At 45.8% G+C, this 20,170-nt stretch overlaps 1 protein-coding gene across 3 annotated transcripts; it reads left to right on the top strand.

Moving 5' to 3' along the window:
* Window positions 1-2,607: 2,607 nt before the first annotated feature.
* LOC131818866 (leukocyte immunoglobulin-like receptor subfamily B member 3) lies at window positions 2,608-8,827 on the top strand. Of its 3 annotated transcripts, none has more exons than XM_059153621.1 (13): window positions 2,608-2,725; window positions 2,879-2,914; window positions 3,091-3,378; window positions 3,523-3,825; window positions 4,049-4,345; window positions 4,560-4,862; window positions 5,166-5,216; window positions 6,089-6,205; window positions 6,537-6,579; window positions 6,660-6,697; window positions 6,899-6,951; window positions 7,713-7,751; window positions 7,944-8,827. In XM_059153621.1, the coding sequence occupies exons 1-13, from the start codon at window positions 2,692-2,694 to the stop codon at window positions 8,088-8,090; spliced, it is 1,749 nt and encodes a 582-aa protein (XP_059009604.1). In that variant the 5' UTR covers window positions 2,608-2,691; the 3' UTR covers window positions 8,091-8,827. The 3 variants fall into 3 exon arrangements, with proteins under 3 accessions (XP_059009604.1, XP_059009603.1, XP_059009606.1); XM_059153620.1 differs by having other exon boundaries at window positions 7,710-7,751; XM_059153623.1 differs by lacking the exon at window positions 5,166-5,216 and having other exon boundaries at window positions 7,710-7,751.
* Window positions 8,828-20,170: the final 11,343 nt, after the last annotated feature.

The raw sequence follows: 20,170 nt of genomic DNA, 5'->3' as shown, positions 1-20,170 counted from the left end.
GCTGAAGTTCAGAGTGAGGTTGCTCATGATTCAACAATGAGAAGATACAGCTTAGAATTCCATGGGTGATTTATGGCTTAACTCCTCCTGCTTGTTTACAGAATCATTCTAACAAATTCTCAGATATACACTCCTGCCTTACAAGGGACGATTATTTATGAGGCAGGGAGAGACACTGACCATGTAAGTAGCATGAAATCAGTTTGAAATGCAAAATTAGTCACTTCTGTGTAGGTCCTAGACACCCGTGAGATTATGTTGGATCTGTAGGGGAAGGGGACTTCAGAAGAGATGGGAGTGGGTACACCAAGAGAGGTAGATTCAGATCTGGTATTGACTTTGAAATGGGAAGTCAGAGAGTGGGAACTTCTATTTAGGAGAAATGGGGTGAGGAGTTCTTTCCAATAGAGTCTGTTTCTTCAGAGAGGAGGAAGATCAAATGAGTTGTGCGTCATGCACATTCAGTTTTCAGAAAGTGTGCAGGAAGTTGAGAGTGGACAGAGTCTCCATTCCCTGGGCACGGGCTTCTCCCCTCATTTAAAAAAAAACGTCATTGCCTTCTTCACTGGTAAAATAGTAACCTGTTTCCTCCTGCAGATATTTTCCCCGCTAAAACGTGCCTTGTTGATCTTACCATTTTGTTAAATATTCAATTACTTCTGGAGGCCCCCAAAACACTGAGCCTTCTGCGTGGACCAGTGAGAGCAGAAGCTCTAGGAAGAGGTGTGATTAGTGGGTCCCTGGACCCACCCTTGTGGTTATTTCTCTCGTTCTGGAACAGACACCCTCAACAGCAGACACAGGTTTTCTGATGCATGGAGTAAGATTCAGTGAAGGAAAGGCCTGGTGGAAGGTGCTGGAAACACCTCTCCCTACCAAAATAGGGAAACAGAAGTAAGTCTGCACTCTTGGAGACATTACAGATTCATGCCATCACCAAGAACTCAGAAAGACACAAGTGCCAGGGACACCTTCCACTCCCCACTCGACCTGCCTGCTTAGTTTGCACAAAAGAGAGACGGACCTTGGAGAATTAGGTTCTTGTATACCAGGTGATTCTAATTTCCACTTCTGCTCCAGCTGAAAACTCATATAGAAACCTATCTCCTGGCACCTGGTGCACAGCTGTAGATTGGTGTGTTTATTTTCTTGGGTCCACCCATAAAGGTCTTCAGGTTCAGTCTGTGGTTAGTTATCAGAGCCAGCCACACACTGTCCGTGTCCACACTTGTTCTGGACCATGTCACGTGTTCAGCCCTGCTCGCCTCTCCAGCCCGTATGGGTCCCCAGCACCCTGTGCTCATCTCCAGCCCTGTGCGCATCTCCAGCTCTATGTTATCCAGGCTGCGGGGACCATGATTGTCTCTCCATTGCAAAGGACATCACTCAGGTCCAGTACACACCCTGTGGATTCCATCTGTGAAACAGGTATTAGCAACTATGCTAGGTGCTTTGTTAAGACAGTGGGAAATAAATCTCCCCAGATTTCAGGTTCTTGCCACCTTGGTGACATTTCCTGGACTCCAGCTGCCTGAGGCATGTTGAGATACCCCACCCAAGGTGAAGACTCTTTGCTTCATCTCATCCTCCTACTAATGAGACAATAGCTCAGTCCCTAGTGGGCCATCTTTGGAAGGTGGAGACAATATACAGCTCCCTGGGCGTGCTATTGCTTTGCACTTACTGAGTGTCTGGAGAGGCTGTTGGTTTTGAGTGGAGTCCCGGGCAAGAGAAGTCCTTGCAACGGATCCAGGATGCAGAAAGCCCGAGATTTATGGTCCCAAAGATCCAGTGGTGTTTGGAGCTTTGGTGGCAGATGGGGTCGACATGGTTTGGCAGGGAACTATATAGATGAAGCACAACACAGACATTAAAGATTTTGGAGCCACACTATGCTGATTCTGCAGAGAACTGCTCTCCTTTTGTGAAGCAGCTCAGGGTTGCTCCTGGGCTTTAGTGGAGGCAGAGTGCTTGGCTGTGAGTCATCACAAGGGTCCTTATGAGTGAAAGAGGGGGTCAGGGGGCCAGAGATGAAAGGAGGGCGGCAAGGCATACGGGCAAGGCACCCAGCTTGGAAAGGAAAGGGAATGGATTCACCCCCAGAGGCTCCAGAAGGAGCACAGCCCAGGACACCTCAACTGTAACTCAGGGGTGTCCATGTTGGAATTCTGCCCTTCGGAATGATAAGATAATACATCTGTGCTGCTTTAACCCACCAGCTTGTAGTGATTGGTTATGACAAGAACACAACAGGAAAATAATACACCAGACAGTCCATTTTTGATTGTGCTTTTTTGTTTTTAGTTTTCTGTTTTGCTAATCTGAGCTCCACAAACTAGCTCGAATCAGGCTAGTCCAGTCTAGTGTTTCTGGACCAGACAAAATGCAAGCATTCAACAAAACATGTTGGAGCTTTGTCCACAAGCGGGATATCGGGCCAGGAAGACAGGAGTTCATGGTGGGGGGAAGCCTCAGATGTGGTCAGAAACATCTGCAAAGCACGTTGCCTGCCCCAGTCTCAGCCCCGGGGAAATGACAGCCACACTGTTCCCCTTCCTGTGGGACAGCTGACGTGACAAACCCGTGATGGGGAGGGCTGGCCTCCGAGTACCCACACCGTGTGTGTCTGCCTGTCCTGCGGTCACAGTGGGCCCTCCTTCTGCACAGTCGGAACGAGAAAGAGGAGATGCCATGACCCCCACCCTCACAGCCCTGCTCTGTCTCGGTGAGATCTGAGGAAGGGAGGGGTCACCCTAGTCTGGGAGGGACCTGCCCAGCCAGACTCTGGTCTCTTGGAGACTCCAGGCACAGCAGGATCATGGGGAGGCGGGGATCTGCTGGGATTCAGGGCAAACCTCTCACAGGGACTCTCTTCCAGGGCTGAGTGTGGGCCCCAGGACCCGAGCACAGGCAGGTGAGTCTGTCACCAGAGGTCCCAGTCCCTCCTCACTGCGGACAGGAGTCACATACCAGGCAGCAGCGGATGGAGAGCAGCAGCTCTGGGCTGACCGAGGGAAATGTCTGGGGGCTTGGGGCTGAGCTGGGACCTGGGTGGGGAAGGTTTGTGTCCCAGCCTCTGTTTCCTTCCAGGGACCCGCCCCAAACCCACCATCTGGGCTGAGCCGGGCTCTGTGATGCCCTGGGGGACATCTGTGACCATCTGGTGTCAGGGGGGCCTGGAGGCCCAGGAGTACCGCCTGTATAAAGAGGGAGAGTCAAGGGTCTGGGACAGACAGGAGCCACTGGAGTCCAGGGACAAGGCCAAGTTCTCCATCACACACATGACAGATGTACATGCAGGAAGATATCACTGTAACTATTTCAGTCCCACTGGCTGGTCAGAGCCCAGTGACCCCCTGGAGCTGGTGGTGGTGACAGGTGCGAGTCCACTCAGGGTCCCAGCCCCAGGCTCTGCCCTCAGGAAGGGGGTGGTCTCTCAGGTGTCTCCCTCTCACACCCCTGCCTGGGGATAATGTGGGGGATCTGATCCGCATTTAACACCACCGCCTCCTCCTCTCTTAGGATTGCTGGACAAACCTCGGCTCTCAGCCCAGCCCAGCCCTGTTGTGACCTCAGGAGGGAATGTGACCCTCCAGTGTGCCTCACAGATGAGATTCCACAGGTTCGTCCTGATGAGGGAAGGAGAGCGCCAGCCCTCCTGGACCCTGGGCTCCCAGGCAGCCCCCCATGGGGGGACCCAGGCCCTGTTCCCTGTGGGCCCCATGACCCCTAGCCTCAGGTGGACGTTCAGATGCTACGGCTATTACAGCAACACCCCCCAGATATGGTCGGATCCCAGTGACCCCCTGGAGCTGCTGGTCTCAGGTGAGAAAGTCTGACTGGTGCCCCATCCATGTTCTGAGGCACCAGACAGTTAATGAGGACTCTGCTCCCAGGGGAGCCCCAGTGAGAGGGTGGGTGAGGGGACCACGGGGACTCGCAGGTCAGCGTCACTGACTGTGATGGACAGTGAGACCTGGGAGTCAGGACGGGAGAAGGGAGGTTTGGGGAGAAGCAACCCCTGCCATCCAGGGCTGGTCTCTCCCAGGTGTGTCGGGGAAGCCCTCCCTCCTGACCCAGCAGGACACTGTTGTGACCTATGGACAGAGCCTGACTCTCCAGTGTCGCTCTGATGTCGGCTACAACAGATTCGCTCTGTCTAAGGAGGGGGCACCTGACCCTCCCCGGCAGCTTGGCCGGCAGACCCAGGCTGGACTCTCTGGGGCAGACTTCCCTCTGGGCCCTGTGAGATCCTCCCATGGGGGCCGGTACATGTGCTATGGTGGACACACTCTCTCCTCCGAGTGGTCGGCCCCCAGTGAACCCCTGGACATCCTGCTCGCAGGTGAGGGCTCATGGCATCAGTCAGGACCCCAGACTTTGCACAGGTCTTACCAGTGGAGCCCCAGGTGGTGGCTGGGAACAGGGGTGTGGGGTCCCCTGGGAGGGAGGGAGACAGAGAGAGACAGGGGATGGGATGGCACAGACTCGGAGGACTCAGACAGATGCAGTTCAGAACAAGGGCTGGACAGCCCCTCACCTGCCCTTCCTCTCTCTAGGACAGCTGCCCTACACACCCTCCCTCTCAGTGCAGCCGGGACCCACGGTGGCCCCAGGAGAGAATGTGACCCTGCTGTGTCAGTCTCAGAGCTCTATGGATACTTTCCTTCTGTCCAAGGAGGGGGCAGCTGATCCCCCGCTGCGTCTTAGATCACAGTACAGAGCTGGGCAGCACCAGGCTGAATTCTCCATGAGTCCTGTGACCTCAGCCCACGGGGGAACCTACAGGTGCTATGGCTCTGCCAGCACCTCCCCCTACCTCTTGTCCCAGCCCAGTGACCCCCTGGAGCTCCTGGTCTCAGGTGAGGGTTGCTGCCTCTGTCCCCTCTGTGTCCCAACATTGCTTCAGGGCCCTGTGTCTAGGAGGGCTCTGGTCTAGGATGGGAGTGAGGGGCTCCAAGGGAACATCAGTGGAGAGGTCCGCCCCTCATGGTGCAGGAGGGAAACAGGTCCTCCCACGCTTGCCCATCCCTGGCCCCAGCCCCAGGATTCTTCTGGTGGAGGAGGAGCTTGGGGATCACAGGGCACATGAGGAGGAAGAGTGTGAGCAGAGACAGGGTCTCAGGGGAAGCTCCAGCCCCTCCACACTCCTGTCTTTTCCCCAGGACCCTCTATGGTCCCCAGCCCCCCAACCACAGGGCCAGGCTCAGCAGATGGTGAGTCACAGGGGCTGCTGTCCAGGGGATTTTCTTCTAGGCTCTCAGAGATGCCAGCGGGACGACAGGGTCCCAGGGCTCTGAAGCTTTTGGGGGTGGGGGGTCCCTGGTGGGGGAGGAGCAGCCAGGTGCAGTGTGGAACACAGCAGGTCCCACTCCTCACCCTTGCTGACCCCAGGAGGCTCTGAGGGTGAGGGTCTCTATCAGCCTTAGTGGATGGGTCCATGGAGAGCTCTGAGTTGACCCCTCAGTTCAGGGTCCTCCGGAGGTGCTGGCTGGCACATGCCCCTCCCCTGTGTGGGCCTCAGTTTTCCCAAGTGTAAAGGAGAGAGTCGTGGACAGAGTAGATTTCCCATTAGACCATGGCTCTCATCCTGGGAAAGGAGGGCTCACGTGGAAGCCCCCCAGGTCGTGTCCTATGGGGAATTCTGTCCCTTTGCAGCAATGACAGTGACATTGTAAGCGGAGGGGAGGGAGGACAATGGCTGGGGGCATTCAGGTAATAAGGGGAATCTGGAAGGACCCTCAGCTCCAGAAGAAGATGCTGGGATAGGCTGTGCCCCAGATGAGGTGCCTAGAGCCCCGAGCTGGTGTCTGCACAGGGGACAGCATGAGGAGAACACAGGGAACCCACAGCCCTGGTTCTAGTCTCAGCCCTGCTGCCTCCATGCTGGGCGACCTGAGACATGTGAATGACCTCTCTGTGCCTCAGTTTTCTGTCTGTGGGGTGGGCAGAGGGGCAGCAGTTGTGGGCTGGGTGATTGTTGACGGGGTCAGAGCTGAGTGCACAGAGCCCAGCAGGTTCCTGGCACAGAGTAGGTGCTCAGTTAAATGGCATCACTGGCTCATTCATGGTGTTGCTCCTGCACAAGGTCCCCACTGGTACCTGTACATCCTCCTCACGGCCGCGGTGGCCTTCGTCCTGCTGCTCAGCCTTCTCGTCCTCCTCCTAGTTCTCCACCAGCGTCGGGTCAAAGGCAGGAAGCCGGGTGAGAAGAGAAGGAGGTGACACGTCCCAGGGGGTGGTTGCTGCCCTGTGGGCTGACCAAGGGTGGGCTCAGGGCAGCAGTCAGAGAAAAACCAGAGCGATGGGAAAGGCCGGTGTAGAAGGATACCTGTGCAGAATCTCAACCCAGAGAATCTAGAAACACCAGGTTGGTACCCATGAGCCAGTTGAAGGTACTTCCCTCCACTCAATCTGGGGAGATGGAGAAACACACAGGCAGTATGTGTGAAGGGCATCTTTCCCTGGAATCACATGGTTGGGGGCAGTTTGTACCCTCCCAGCCCAGAGGGAGACTGATTCCCAATGTCCTTCAGGGGCTGCAGACCCGGAGCCCAAGGACAGAGGACTGCACGACAGGTAACTCCTGCCTGTGGTCCCCCAGACTCCCACCCACCTGCCCCCACTATGCCCCCTAACATGCTGTCTCTCCTCCCCAGCTCCAGCCCAGCCCCTGCCGCCCAGGAGGAGAGCCTCTGTGAGAAGACGGGGGCCGCCCTGGGGGTGGGCTGGGAGGGTTGGGGTCCGGGGTGAGGACTGAATTCCCACATGCCCCTCAGCCCACTGCTGAATCCCTGGTATGGCAGATGCCCTATCTGGGAGCAGGGCGGGGTCTGTAGCTCTGAGAGGAGGGCTCAGGGTACCTTGCCAAGAGACACACTCTGTTCTGTCCTGGCAGACGCTTCCATGCAAGACATTCAGCCTGAGGAGGGGGTGGAGCTGGACCATCAGGTGAGACCCCCAGCCCTCGTGCAGACCCCAGGGCCCTTGTGGCACCAAACTGAATCCAGTGGACACTTCCTTGTCCTCACACCACCCAGTCTCAGTAGTGTCCCTCAGATGCCCTCACGCTCCTTGGGCACCCTGGGTCAGACCACTGTGACCTTGTAGGGCCTCCTTTGTGCTCCCCTTGTGTGGCTCCCAAACCACTGTCTGAATTCTGGTTGTTGGGGTGCATGCCCACGTCTCAAGAGGGTACATGAAGAAATGATTGTCCCACCGGTCACTAAGCCCCTTCATTCGTTCAGCCAGCAAAAGACATAGGGAGCCCAGCATTTGCCAGGCCCCACCTAGTGCTGCCTGCATAGCTGTGAGCAAATCTGAACCACCCTCTGTGAGCTTGCCTTGTGGGTGGTAGACAATATACACGGAAGTGGGCAGCATCCTCGATAGCAACGTATGGCCAAGAAAAATAAAACAAGGGGAGAAGGTAGTAGGTGCAAAGATCCTGAGGCAGCAACATGCTTTATCAGGAGCATGGCCCATGCAGCTGCAACCAGATGAGCAAGAGACACTGTCTGGAATAGAATCAGAGCCAGAGTACAAGTCACACACCCCAAGGCTCAGGAAGCCCCTGCAGAATTCACCAGGAAAGTGATCTAATGGGCAGGAAAGTTTGGAAGCCTCGCTCTGGCAACCATGGGGAAAATTGTCTGAGGTGGTCGAGGGGGATCAAGGAGAAAAACCACCCCCTCACTGTCTGTCCGCAGCAGAACACACAAGATGACCCCCAGGGAACAACGTATGCTCAGGTGAGCCAGTCAAGATCAAGACTCAGGTGGGGACTGGCCACTTCTCCTTCCCCCATGTCAGAGGGATTGCTGGACTCAGAGGACAGACAAGCAGAGGAAGACAGGCAGACGGACTGTCAGGTGGGTCCCTTCTCTGAGTTCCTAGGCTTCCCCTTCCTCAATCACAAGCCTCCCCTCTCTTCCCCACTGCAGGTTACTGCATCTGACACTCCCCAGGATGTGACCTACGCCCAGCTGAACTGCTTGACCCTCAGACAGGAGACAAGTGCATCCCCTCCTTCCCAATCAGGGAAGCCCCCAGCAGAGCCCAGCGTGTATGCTGCTTTGGCCATCCAGTAGCCCTGGAGGGACCCAGACCGCACACTGCAGGGAGGGAGGGACCACAGGGACCCTGGAAGGCACAGGAGCTGCCCATAGTGGGTGTCACCTAATGACGACCCCAGCCAGCCTGGACTCTTCACTTGGACCAGTAAGAACTCCTGGGACCTTCTGGGAGTCACTGATTCTGCCATCAAAGATAGTAATACCCCTACACTTTGGAAATCAAAGCAACAGACTTCCCAATTACCCATGAATGAAATGAGAAAATCCTAATGGAAATGAGAGAATGTTTACACTAAAGGACAGTGTAAATGTTACACATCAAATCTATGAAATTGGAAAATAAGAACCAAGAACCACTCTATTAGAACAGAAAAAGCCTAAAATAATTAATGACAGAACCTATTCTATTGAGAATTTGGAAAAAGAATAGCAAGTTATTCAAACAAAAGTAAAGACAAGATCTGGCTAGAAATGAGGACAAATTTAAAAATAGAGAAAAATCAATGAAGCTGAAAGTGTTCCTTTTTGTAAGCAATGGTCACATTTATAAATCCTAGCCACAAAACCAAGAAAAGAGAGAGAGAGGGAGGAGGTACACATCACTATTATGAGGATGGCATCCCATACTACAGACTTTAAATTTAGAATGGAACATTATTAACTTTTATGCTGATATATGAGACAATGTAGATGAAATGGATAAAATTCTTAAAATAGAAGCTATTAAATTGATGAAAAGTAGTAACTATGTATCACCTTATGAATACATTGAATGTATTGATCGTGATCAAACCATCCCCCAACTGAAGTATGTGGAAACAGAAAAATAGAGAACAGAGTGGTGGCTGGCTGGGCTGGAGTGTGGAAATGGGAAGGTGTTGGTCAGGATTATAGGTAGATGAACAAGGTCTCTAAAGTTATAAGACCACAAGTTCTGGGGATCTCATGTACCACATCATGACCCCAGCTCATAACACCATAACCTATTGTTGAATGTTGCAAAGAGAGTAGATCTAAATGTTCTCATCACATACAAGAAAGGCAGATACAGTATGGCATGGAAGTGTGAGCTAATGGCATGGCGATAATCATTTTGTAACATACATTTGTGTCTGTTGAGGAAGCTTCATTGGCAATTTCTCCCGAACACTGAAGCCCTTAGGAAACACACACACTCTCGCCCCCATGTGGTTACAATGCATACATGCACACACACATACTCACATGCACACACATACATGCAAACACTCACACACATGCATACTCTCAAACACACACATGCATACACACAATTAAATTATATGTGCCCTTCCTGAGAATAAAAAAAGAAACAATATTGTATCATGCTACAAAGAAAGACACCAAACTGGGCAAGGAAATTTCAGAATAGAAAGACTGGCTGTCCTACAGCGGTGTTAAATCACTGTATCATACACTTGAAACTAATATTACACTCTATATTCAAATAAAAATTTGAAAAAAAAAAAGACACAGAAAGTTCCCTCACATAAACTCCAATGTGAATCTCTAAATAAAACGTTCACAGATGAGATTCAGCAATGTATAAAAAGGACTCTACATCATGACGGCACTGGATTTGGGGGGTAGGGGAAGGCAGAGTAGCTGAAAAATTTAAAACTCAACCAATATAATGTAGTACATTAACAGTATAAGTAAAAATGACCTTCTCTGAAAAACAGTCTGAGGGGTTTGAAGTGGTGGGGTGGTGGTGGTGGGAGGTTGGGGGAACCAGGTGGTGGGTATTAGAGAGGGCACAGATTGCATGGAGCACTGGGTATGGTGCAAAAATAATGAATACTGTTATGCTGAAAATAAATTAAAAATAAATTTAAAAAATGACCTTCTCGGGCGCCTGGGTGGCTCAGTGGGTTAAGCCGCTGCCTTCGGCTCAGGTCATGATCTCAGGGTCCTGGGATCGAGTCCCGCATCGGGCTCTCTGCTCAGCAGGGAGCCTGCTTCCCTCTCTCTCTCTCTGCCTGCCTCTCCATCTACTTGTGATTTCTCTCTGTCAAATAAATAAATAAATAAAATCTTAAAAAAAATGACCTTCTCACAAACCAGAAGGGAGGGAGATCGGGAGATGGGTGAACAGGTGTACAAACTTCCAGTTATATAATGAAGGTGCCCCAGGGGTGTAAAATACAGCTTAGGGAATATAATCCATGATATTGTAATGATTTTTTGTGTGACACATGATAACTGCACATCTTATAGTGAGCGCTGCATAATGTATATAAATGTTGGCTCATTATGTTGGACTAATATATGCTGGCTATAATTAAAAACTTAGTGCAATTGCAGGATGTTAGGTTAGCTCTATTTTTAATTTCTTCAGAAATCTCCACCCTGTTTTCCAAAGTGACTGCACCAACTTGCATTCTCACCAACAGTATAAGAGAGTTCAGTTCCCCTTTCTCCACATCCTCCCCAACACATGGTGTTTACTATCTTGTTAATTATGGCTATTCTAATGGGTGTAAGGTGGTATCCCAATGTTCATAGTAGCAATGGCCACAGCCAACCAACTGGGGAAAGAGCCTAGATTCCCTTCAACACATGAATGGATAAAGAAAATGTGGTCCTTTTATACAATGTAGTATGATGCCTCCATTAGAAAGGATGAATACCCAACTTTTGTATCAATGTGGATAGGACTGGAGGAGATTATGCTGATTGAAACAAGTCAAACAGAGAAAGTCAATTATCATATAGTTTCACTTACTTGTAGAGCATAAAGAGTAACATGGAGGACCTTGGGAATTGGAGTGAAGTGAGTTGGGGGAAATTGGAGGGAAAGACATATCATGAAAGCCTGTGGACTCTGGGAAACAAACTTAGGGTTTTTGAGAGGATGTGGATGAAGGGTTGGGTGATCCTGATGGTGGGTATTAAGAAGGGCACTTATTGCCTGGAGCACTGGGTGTGGTGCATAAACAGTGAATCTTTGAACACTGAAAAGATAAAATAAAGATCCTTTACCTCTTTGGTTAGGTTTATTCCCAGGTATCTTATGGTTCTTGGTGCTATAGTAAATGGAATCGATTATCTAATTTCCCTTTCTGTATTTTCATTGTTAGTGTATAAGAAAGCCACTAATTTCTGTACATTGACTTTGTATCCTGCCACATTACTGAATTGCTATATGAGTTCTAGTAGTTTGGGGGTGGAGTCTTTTGGGTTTTCCATATAAAGAATCATGTCATCTGCAAAGAGAGAGAGTTTGACTTCTTCATTACCAATTTGGATACCTTTTATTTCTCTTTGTTGTCTGATTGCTGTTGCTAGGACTTTTAATACTATGTTGAACAAGAGTGGTGAGAGTGGGCATCTTTGTCATATTCCTGATCTCAACGGGAAGGCTGCAAGCTTTTTCCCATTGAGGATGATATTTGCTGTGGGTCTTTCATAGATAGATTTGATGAAGTTCAGGAATGTTCCCTCTATCCTATACTTTGAAACGTTTTAATCAAGAACAGATGCTGGATTTTGTCAAATGCTTTTTCTGCATCAATTGAGAGGACCATGTGGTTCTTCTCTCTTCTCTTATTAATTTGTTCTATCACATTGATTGATTTCCGAATGTTGAACCATCCTTGTAGCCCAGGAATGAATCCCACCTGGTCATGTTGGACAATCTTTTTTTTTTTTTTAAATCATTTGAGCCCCTTTATTTTAGCCAAGCCTAAAGATACATAATGACATCTCAATGATATGCGCAAATCATCTCCTGTCTTCCCCTCTCCAATTTTTGTGTCTAATGTTACTTTCAGTGAGTTTCTATCATTTGCAACCATAAGAGCCTTGGTGGATACAACAATGTTCCAAAGGGCTGGAGATTGGGGGACAGAAGGAAGAGATTTGTCCTTCATCCAGCCCCAGTGTTACCCCGATGGGGTCTTTTTGATCCCACAGACCCACTGGAAATCTCAGTCCTGGAGAATGATTTTTAAAAAAAATTTTTTGGACAATCTTTTTAATGTGCTGTTGGATCCTGTTTGCTAGGATCTTGTTGAGAATCTTAGCATCCATATTCATCAGTGATATTGGTCTGGAATTCTCATTTCTGGTAGGGTCTTTGCCTGGTTTGGGGATCAGGGTAATGCTGGCTTCATAGAAAGAGTCTGGAAGTTTTTCTTCTGCTTCCATTTTTTGAAACAGCTTCAGGAGAATAGGTGTTATTTCTTCTTTGAAAGTTTGGTAGAATTCCCCAGGGAATCTGTCAGGTCCTGGGCTCTTATTTTTTGGGAGATTTTTGATCACTGCTTCAATCTCATTACTAGATATTGGTCTATTCAGGTTGTCAATTTCTTCCTGGTTCAATTTTGGGAGTTTATAGTTTTCCAGGAATGCTTCCATTTCATCTAGGTTGCTTAGCGTATTGGCATATAACTGTTGATAATAACTTCTGATGATTATTTCTACTTCCTTGGTGTTAGTTGTGATCTCTCCCTTTCCATTCATAATTTTATGAATTTAGGCTTTCTCTCTTTTCTTTTGGATTAGTGTGGCCAATGGTTTATCAACCTTATTGATTCTTTCAAAAAACCAGCTTCTAGTTTCAATGATACGTTCTACTGTATCTCTGGTTTCTACCTCATTGATCTCAGCTCTAATCTTGATGATTTCCCTTCTTATGTGTGGAGTTGGTTGAATTTGTTGTTGATTCTCCAGTTCTTTAAGGTTTAGAGACAGCTGGTGTGTTCTGGATTTTTCAATTTTTTTGAGGAGGCTTGGATGGCTATGTATTTCCCCCTTAGGACCACCTTGGCTGTATCCCATATGTTTTAAACTGAAGTGTCTTCATTCTCATTGGTTTCCATGAATTGTTTCAGTTCTTTGATCTCCTGGTTGATCCAAGCATTCTTAAGCAAGGTGGTCTTTAGCTTCCAGGTGTTTGAGTTCCTTCTGAACTTTTCCTTGTGATTGAACTCCATTTTCAAAGCATTGTGATCTGAGAATATGCAGGGAATTAATCTCAGTCTTTTGGTATCTGTTGAGTCCTGATTTGTGCCCCAGTATGTGGTCTATTCTTGAGAAGGTTCCATGTGCACTTGAGAAGAATGAGTATTCTGTTGTTTTAGGGTGGAATGTTCTGTATATATCTATGAGGTTCATCTGGTCCAATGTGTCATTCAATGCTCTTGTTTCTTTATTGATTTTCTGCTTCGATGATCTGTCTATTTCTGAGAGAGGTGTGTTACGATCTCCTACTATAAAGGCAAAGGAAACAAAAGTGAAAATAAACTTTTGGGACTTCATCAAAATCAATCTGAGGGGTTTGAATTGGTGGGTGGGTGGGAAGTTGGGGTACCAGGTAGTGGGTATTAGAGAGGGCACAGATTGTATGGAGCACTGGGTGTGGTGAAAAAATAATGAATACTGTTATGCTGAAAATAAATAAAAAATAAATTAAAAATATCAAAAGCTTCTGCACAGCAAAGGAAACAGTCAAGAAAACAAAGAGGCAACCCACGGAATGGGAGAAGATATTTGCAAATGACAGTACAGACAAGAGGTTGATATCCAGGATCTATAAAGAACTCCTCAAACTCAACACACACAAAACAGACAATCATATCAAAAAATGGGCAGAAGACATGAACAGACACTTCTCCAATGAAGACATACAAATGGCTATCAGACACATGAAAAAATGTTCATCATTACTAGCCATCAGGAAGATTCAAATTAAAACCACATTGAGATATCACCTTACACCAGTTAGAATGGCCAAAATTAACAGAACAGGAAATAACATGTGTTGGAGGAGATATGGAGAAAGGGGAACCCTCTTCCATTATTGGGAATGCAAGTTGGTGCAGCCACTTTGGAGAACAGTGTGGAGATTCCTCAAGAAATTAAAAAGAGAGCTTCCCTATGACCCTGCAATTGCACTACTGGGTATTGACCCCAAAGATACAGATGTAGTGAAAAGAAGGGTCATCTATACCCCAATGTTTATAGCAGCAATGGCCACGGTCGCCAAAATGTGGAAAGAACTAAGTTGCTCTTCAACGGACGAATGGATAAGGAAGATGTGGTCCATATACACTATGGAGTATTGTGCCTCCATCAGAAAGGATGAATACCCAACTGTTGTAGCAACATGGACGGGACTGGAAGAGATCATGCTGAGTGAAATAAGTCAAGCAGAGAGAGTCAATTATCATATGGTTTCACTTATTTGTGGAGCATAACAAATAGCATGAAGGACATGGGGAGTTAGAGAGGAGAAGGGAGTTGGGGGAAATTGGAAAGGGAGATAAACCATGAGAGACTATGGACTCTGAAAAACAATCTGAGGGGTTTGATGTGCCAGCGGGGTGGGAGGTTGGGGTACCAGGTGGTGGGTATTATAGAGGGCATGGATTGCATGAAGCACTGGGTGTGGTAAAAAAATAATGAATACTGTTATGCTGAACGTAAAAAAAAAATAAAAAAAATTAAAAAAAATTTAAAAACCCTACGGAATTAAAAAGAATTAAAACGTAAGAAATAATTTTAGCAGGTGCAGACAAAGCTTTTGATAAAACACACCAGCATTTCATAATGAAAACAAAAACTCAGCAGAAATAAAAAGGTGTTTTCTTCCATTTGTGAAGGCCAGATAAGCAATTAGTATCTGGACATCAGCTTTTAAGGTGGGAAACCCCTTACACCATAGGTGGGAATGCAAGCTGGTGCAACCACTTTGGAAAACAGTATGGAGCTTCCCCAAAAAATTAAAAATAGAGCTACCCTACCACCTAGCAATTGCACTACAGTGTATTTACCCTGAAGATACAGATTTAGTGAGAAGAAGGGCCATATGCACCCCAATGTTCACAGCATCAATATCCACAATAGACAAACTGAGGAAGGAACTGAGATGCCCTTCAACAGATGAATGGATTGAGAAGATGTGGTTCATATATACAATGGAATATTAATCACCCATCAGAAAGGATGATTACCCAACTTTTGAATCAATATGGATGGGACTGGAGGAGATTATGCTGAGTGAAATAAGTCAAGCAGAGAAAGTCAATGATCATGTGGTTTCACTCATATGTAAAACATAAGGAATAGCACGAAGGACATTAGGAGAAGGAAGGGGAAGATAAAGGTGGTGGTGGGAATCAGAGGGGGAGACAAACCATGAGAGACTCTGGACTCTGGGAAACAAACCGAGCATTTCAGAGGGTAAGGGTTTGGGGTAATGGATTAGCCTGGTGGAGGGTATTGAGGACAGCATGTGTTGCAGTGAGCACTAGCTTGGATGTTATATGTAAACAATGAATCATGGAACACTCCATCAAAAACAAGCGAAGTACCAACACGACATAATAAAAAAATTTATATATAAATATAAAAAATATATATAAATAATATGACTGTGAGAACTTGAATTCCTTCTCTCTGAGATGGGGAACGTTCCAAGTACGTTTTTCTGACCATTTGTTTTCAGCACAGCAATCAACTCATAATTGGAGGTACCGACTAATTAAATGAAACAAAACAAAGGAGAAGCACTGAAATGGATATAATAATACTTGTATTGCTCCAAAATGTCACAGTTTTTAAAAATTTTTTTATTTTTTAATTTATTTTCAGCATAACAGTATTCATTATTTTTTCACCACACCCAGTGCTCCATGCAATCCATGCCCTCTATAATGCCCACCACCTGGTACCCCAACCTCCCATCCCCCACCCCTTCAAAACCCTCAGATTGCTTTACAGAGTCCATAGTCTCCCATGGTTCACCTCCCCTTCCAATTTCCCCCAACTCCCTTCTCCTCTCTATCTCCCCATGTCCTCCATGTTATTTGTTATGCTCCACAAATAAGTGAAACCATATGATAATTGACTCTCTCTGCTTGACTTATTTCACTCAGCATAATCTCTTCCAGTCCTGTCCATGTTGCTACAACAGCTGGGTATTCATCCTTTCTGATGGAGGCATAATACTCCATAGTGTATATGGACCACATTTTCCTTATCCATTCATCCATTGAAGGGCATCTTGGTTCTTTCCACAGTTTGGCGACCGTGGCCATTGCTGCTATAAACATTGGGGTACAGATGGCCCTTCTTTTCACTACATCTGTATCTTTGGAGTTTTGAATGATTCACTGAACATTGTATAAAAAACTAATGATGTACTATACCTTGGCTAATTGAATTTAAATGAAAAAATAAATGAAATGAATAAATAAAATAAAAAATAATATAAAGATGTATTGCCCAAATTGAAAAGGAGAGGGGGAGATGAACCATGAGAGACTGTGGACTCTGAGAAACAAACCAAGAGTTTTGGAGGGGAAGGAGGTGGGCGGTTAGGTGAGCCTGATGGTGGGTATTAAGGAGGGCATGTTATGCCTGGAGCTCTTGGTATGGTGCATAAACAATGAATCTTGGAACACTGAAAAAATAAAATCAAATTTTTTAATTCTGAAAAACAATCTGAGGGTTTTGAAGGGGCGGGAGGTGGGGGGTTGGGGAAGCCAGGTGGTGGGTCTTGGAGAGGGCATGGATTGCATGGAGCACTGGGTGTGGTGCAAAAACAATGAATACTATTATGCTGAAAATAAAATTTAAAAAAATTTAAAAAAATGCATAAAGGAGGGACGCCAGGGTGGCTCAGTTGTTAATCATCTGACTTCCACTCAGGTCATGAGCTCACAGTCTTGGGGTCACGCCCACACAGAGCCTTCTTTTCCCTCTCCCTCTGCTGCCTCCCCTGCTTGTGCTCTCTCACTCTCTCTAGCAAATAAATAAATAAAATCTTAAAAAAAAAAAAACAGTGAAAAGATTCACCACGACCAAGTGGGATTTATTCCAGGGCTGCAAGGTTGGTTCAACATCCGCAAATCAGTCAATGTGATACAACACATCAATAAAAGAAAGAACAAGAACCATATGATACTCTCAATAGATGCTGAAAAAGCATTTGACAAAGTATAGCATCCCTTCCTGATCAAAACTCTTCAAAGTGTAGGGATAGAGGGCACATACCTCAATATCATCAAAGCCATCTATGAAAAACCCACCGCAAATATCATTCTCAATGGAGAAAAACTGAAAGCTTTTCCGCTAAGGTCAGGAACACGGCAGGGATGTCCATTATCACCACTGCTATTCAACATAGTACTAGAGGTCCTAGCCTCAGCAATCAGACAACAAAAGGAAATTAAAGGCATCCAAATCGGCAAAGAAGAAGTCAAATTATCACTCTTCGCAGATGATATGATACTATATGTGGAAAACCCAAAAGACTCCACTCCAAAGCTGCTGGAACTTGTACAGGAATTCAGTAAAGTGTCAGGATATAAAATCAATGCACAGAAATCAGTTGCATTTCTCTACACCAACAGCAAGACAGAAGAAAGAGAAATTAAGGAGTCAATCCCATTTACAATTGCACCCAAAACCATAAGATACCTAGGAATAAACCTAACCAAAGAGGCACAGAATCTATACTCAGAAAACTATAAAGTACTCATGAAAGAAATTGAGGAAGACACAAAGAAATGGAAAAATGTTCCATGCTCCTGGATTGGAAGAATAAATATTGTGAAAATGTCTATGCTACCTAAAGCAATCTACACATTTAATGCAATTCCTATCAAAGTACCATCCATCTTTTTCAAAGAAATGGAACAAATAATTCTAAAATTTATATGGAACCAGAAAAGACCTCGAATAGCCAAAGGGATATTGAAAAGGAAAGCCAACGTTAGTGGCATCACAATTCCGGACTTCAAACTCTATTACAAAGCTGTCATCATCAAGACAGCATGGTACTGGCACAAAAACAGACACATAGATCAATGGAACAAAATAGAGAGCCCAGAAATAGACCCTCAACTCTATGGTCAACTAATCTACAACAAAGCAGGAAAGAAAGTCCAATGGAAAAAAGACAGCCTCTTCAATAAATGGTGCTGGGAAAACTGGACAGCCACATGCAGAAAAATGAAATTGGACCATTTCCTTACACCACACACGAAAATAGACTCAAAATGGATGAAGGACCTCAATGTGCAAAAGGAATCCATCAAAATCCTTGAGGAGAACACAGGCAGCAACCTCTTCGACCTCAGCCGCAGCAACATCTTCCTAGGAACAACGCCAAAGGCAAGGGAAGCAAGGGCAAAAATGAACTATTGGGATTTCATCAAGATCAAAAGCTTTTGCACAGCAAAGGAAACAGTTAACAAAATCAAAAGACAACTGGAAGAATGGGAGAAGATATTTGCAAACGACATATCAGATAAAGGACTAGTGTCCAGAATCTATAAAGAACTTAGCAAACTCAACACCCAAAGAACAAATAATCCAATCAAGAAATGGGCAGAGGACATGAACAGACATTTCTGCAAAGAAGACATCCAGATGGCGAACAGACACATGAAAAAGTGCTCCATATCACTCGGCATCAGGGAAATACAAATCAAAACCACAATGAGATATCACCTCACACCAGTCAGAATGGCTAAAATCAACAAGTCAGGAAATGACAGATGCTGGCGAGGATGCGGAGAAAGGGGAACCCTCCTACACTGTTGGTGGGAATGCAAGCTGGTGCAGCCACTCTGGAAAACAGCACGGAGGTTCCTCAAAATGTTGAAAATAGAACTGCCCTATGACCCAGCACTTGCACTACTGGGTATTTACCCTAAAGATACAAATGTGGTGATCCAAAGGGGCACGTGCACCCGAATGTTTATAGCAGCAATGTCCACAATAGCCAAACTATGGAAAGAACCTAGATGTCCATCAACAGATGAATGGATCAAGAAGATGTGGTATAGTGCAATTGCTGTGAAGTGTGTAAACCTGGTGATTCACAGACCTGGGGATAAAAATATATGTTTATAAAAAATATATGTTTATAAAAAATAAAAAATTAAAAAATTAATTAATTAAATAAATAAATAAATAAAATTTTTTTAAAAATAAAAAAAAGAGAGTATTATACAAAAAAAAATAAAAAAAAAATAAAAGTACTTTGGTAGCACTTGGGAAAAAAAAAAAGATGTGGTATATATATACAATGGAATACTATGCAGCCATCAAAAGAAATGAAATCTTGCCATTTGCCACAACATGGATGGAACTAGAGCATATCATGCTTAGCGAAATAAGTCAAGCAGAGAAAGACAACTATCATATGATCTCCCTGATATGAGGAAGTGGTGATGCAACATGGGGGCTTAAGTGGGTACGAGAAGAATCAATGAAACAAGATCTGATTGGGAGGGAGACAAACCATAAGTGACTGTTAATCTCACAAAACAAACTGAGGGTTGCTGGGGGGAGGGGGTTTGGGAGAAGGGGGTGGGATTATGGACATTGGGGAGGGTATGTGCTTTGGTGAGTGCTGTGAAGTGTGTAAACCTGGTGATTCACAGTCCTGTACCCCTGGGGATAAAAATATATGTTTATAAAAAATTAAAAAAAGTAATGAAAGTTTAAAAATGACTTAAATACATGTTGGCTAAATAGGAAAATAATTAAAAAGAGAAACAAGACCTCAACGTGAGACAGGAATCCAACAGAATCCTAGAGGAGAGCATAGGCAGTAACTTCTTCGATATCAGCCATAGCAACTTGTTTCAAGATATGTCTCCAAAGGAAAGGAAACAAAAGCAAAAATGAACTTTTGGGACATCTTCAATATCAAAAGCTTCTGCACAGCAAACGAAACAGTCAAGAAAACAAAGAGGCAACCCACGGATTGGGAGAAGATATTTGCAAATGACAGTACAGACAAAAGGTTGATATCCAGGATCTATAAAGAACTTCTCAGACTCAACACACACAAAGCAGATAATCATATCAAGAAATAGGCAGAAGATATGAACAGATACTTCTCCAATGAAGACATACAAATGGCTTTCAGACACATGAAAAAATGTTCATCATCACTAGCCATCAGGGAAATTTAAATTAAATCCACATTGAGGTATCACCTTACACCAGTTAGAATGGCCAAAATTAGCAAGGCAGGAAACAATGTGAGTTGGAGGGGTTGTGGAGAAAGTGGAACCCTCTTCCAGTGTTGGTGGGAATGCAAGTTGGTGCAGCCA

This window comes from Mustela lutreola, chromosome 16 (genome assembly GCF_030435805.1).
Source record: "Mustela lutreola isolate mMusLut2 chromosome 16, mMusLut2.pri, whole genome shotgun sequence".
NCBI lineage: Eukaryota > Metazoa > Chordata > Mammalia > Carnivora > Mustelidae > Mustela > Mustela lutreola.
This window is presented reverse-complemented; position numbering and strand designations above follow the sequence as displayed.

Excerpts from the sequence above, each read along its gene's own strand:
- LOC131818866 (XM_059153620.1), top strand. The coding sequence starts at position 2,692 with ATGACCCCCACCCTCACAGCCCTGCTCTGTCTCG. Across the intron at positions 2,915-3,090 it reads CAGGACCCGAGCACAGGCAG|GGACCCGCCCCAAACCCACC; the intron begins GTGAGTCTGTCA and ends GTTTCCTTCCAG. Across the intron at positions 7,752-7,943 it reads AGGGAACAACGTATGCTCAG|GTTACTGCATCTGACACTCC; the intron begins GTGAGCCAGTCA and ends TCCCCACTGCAG.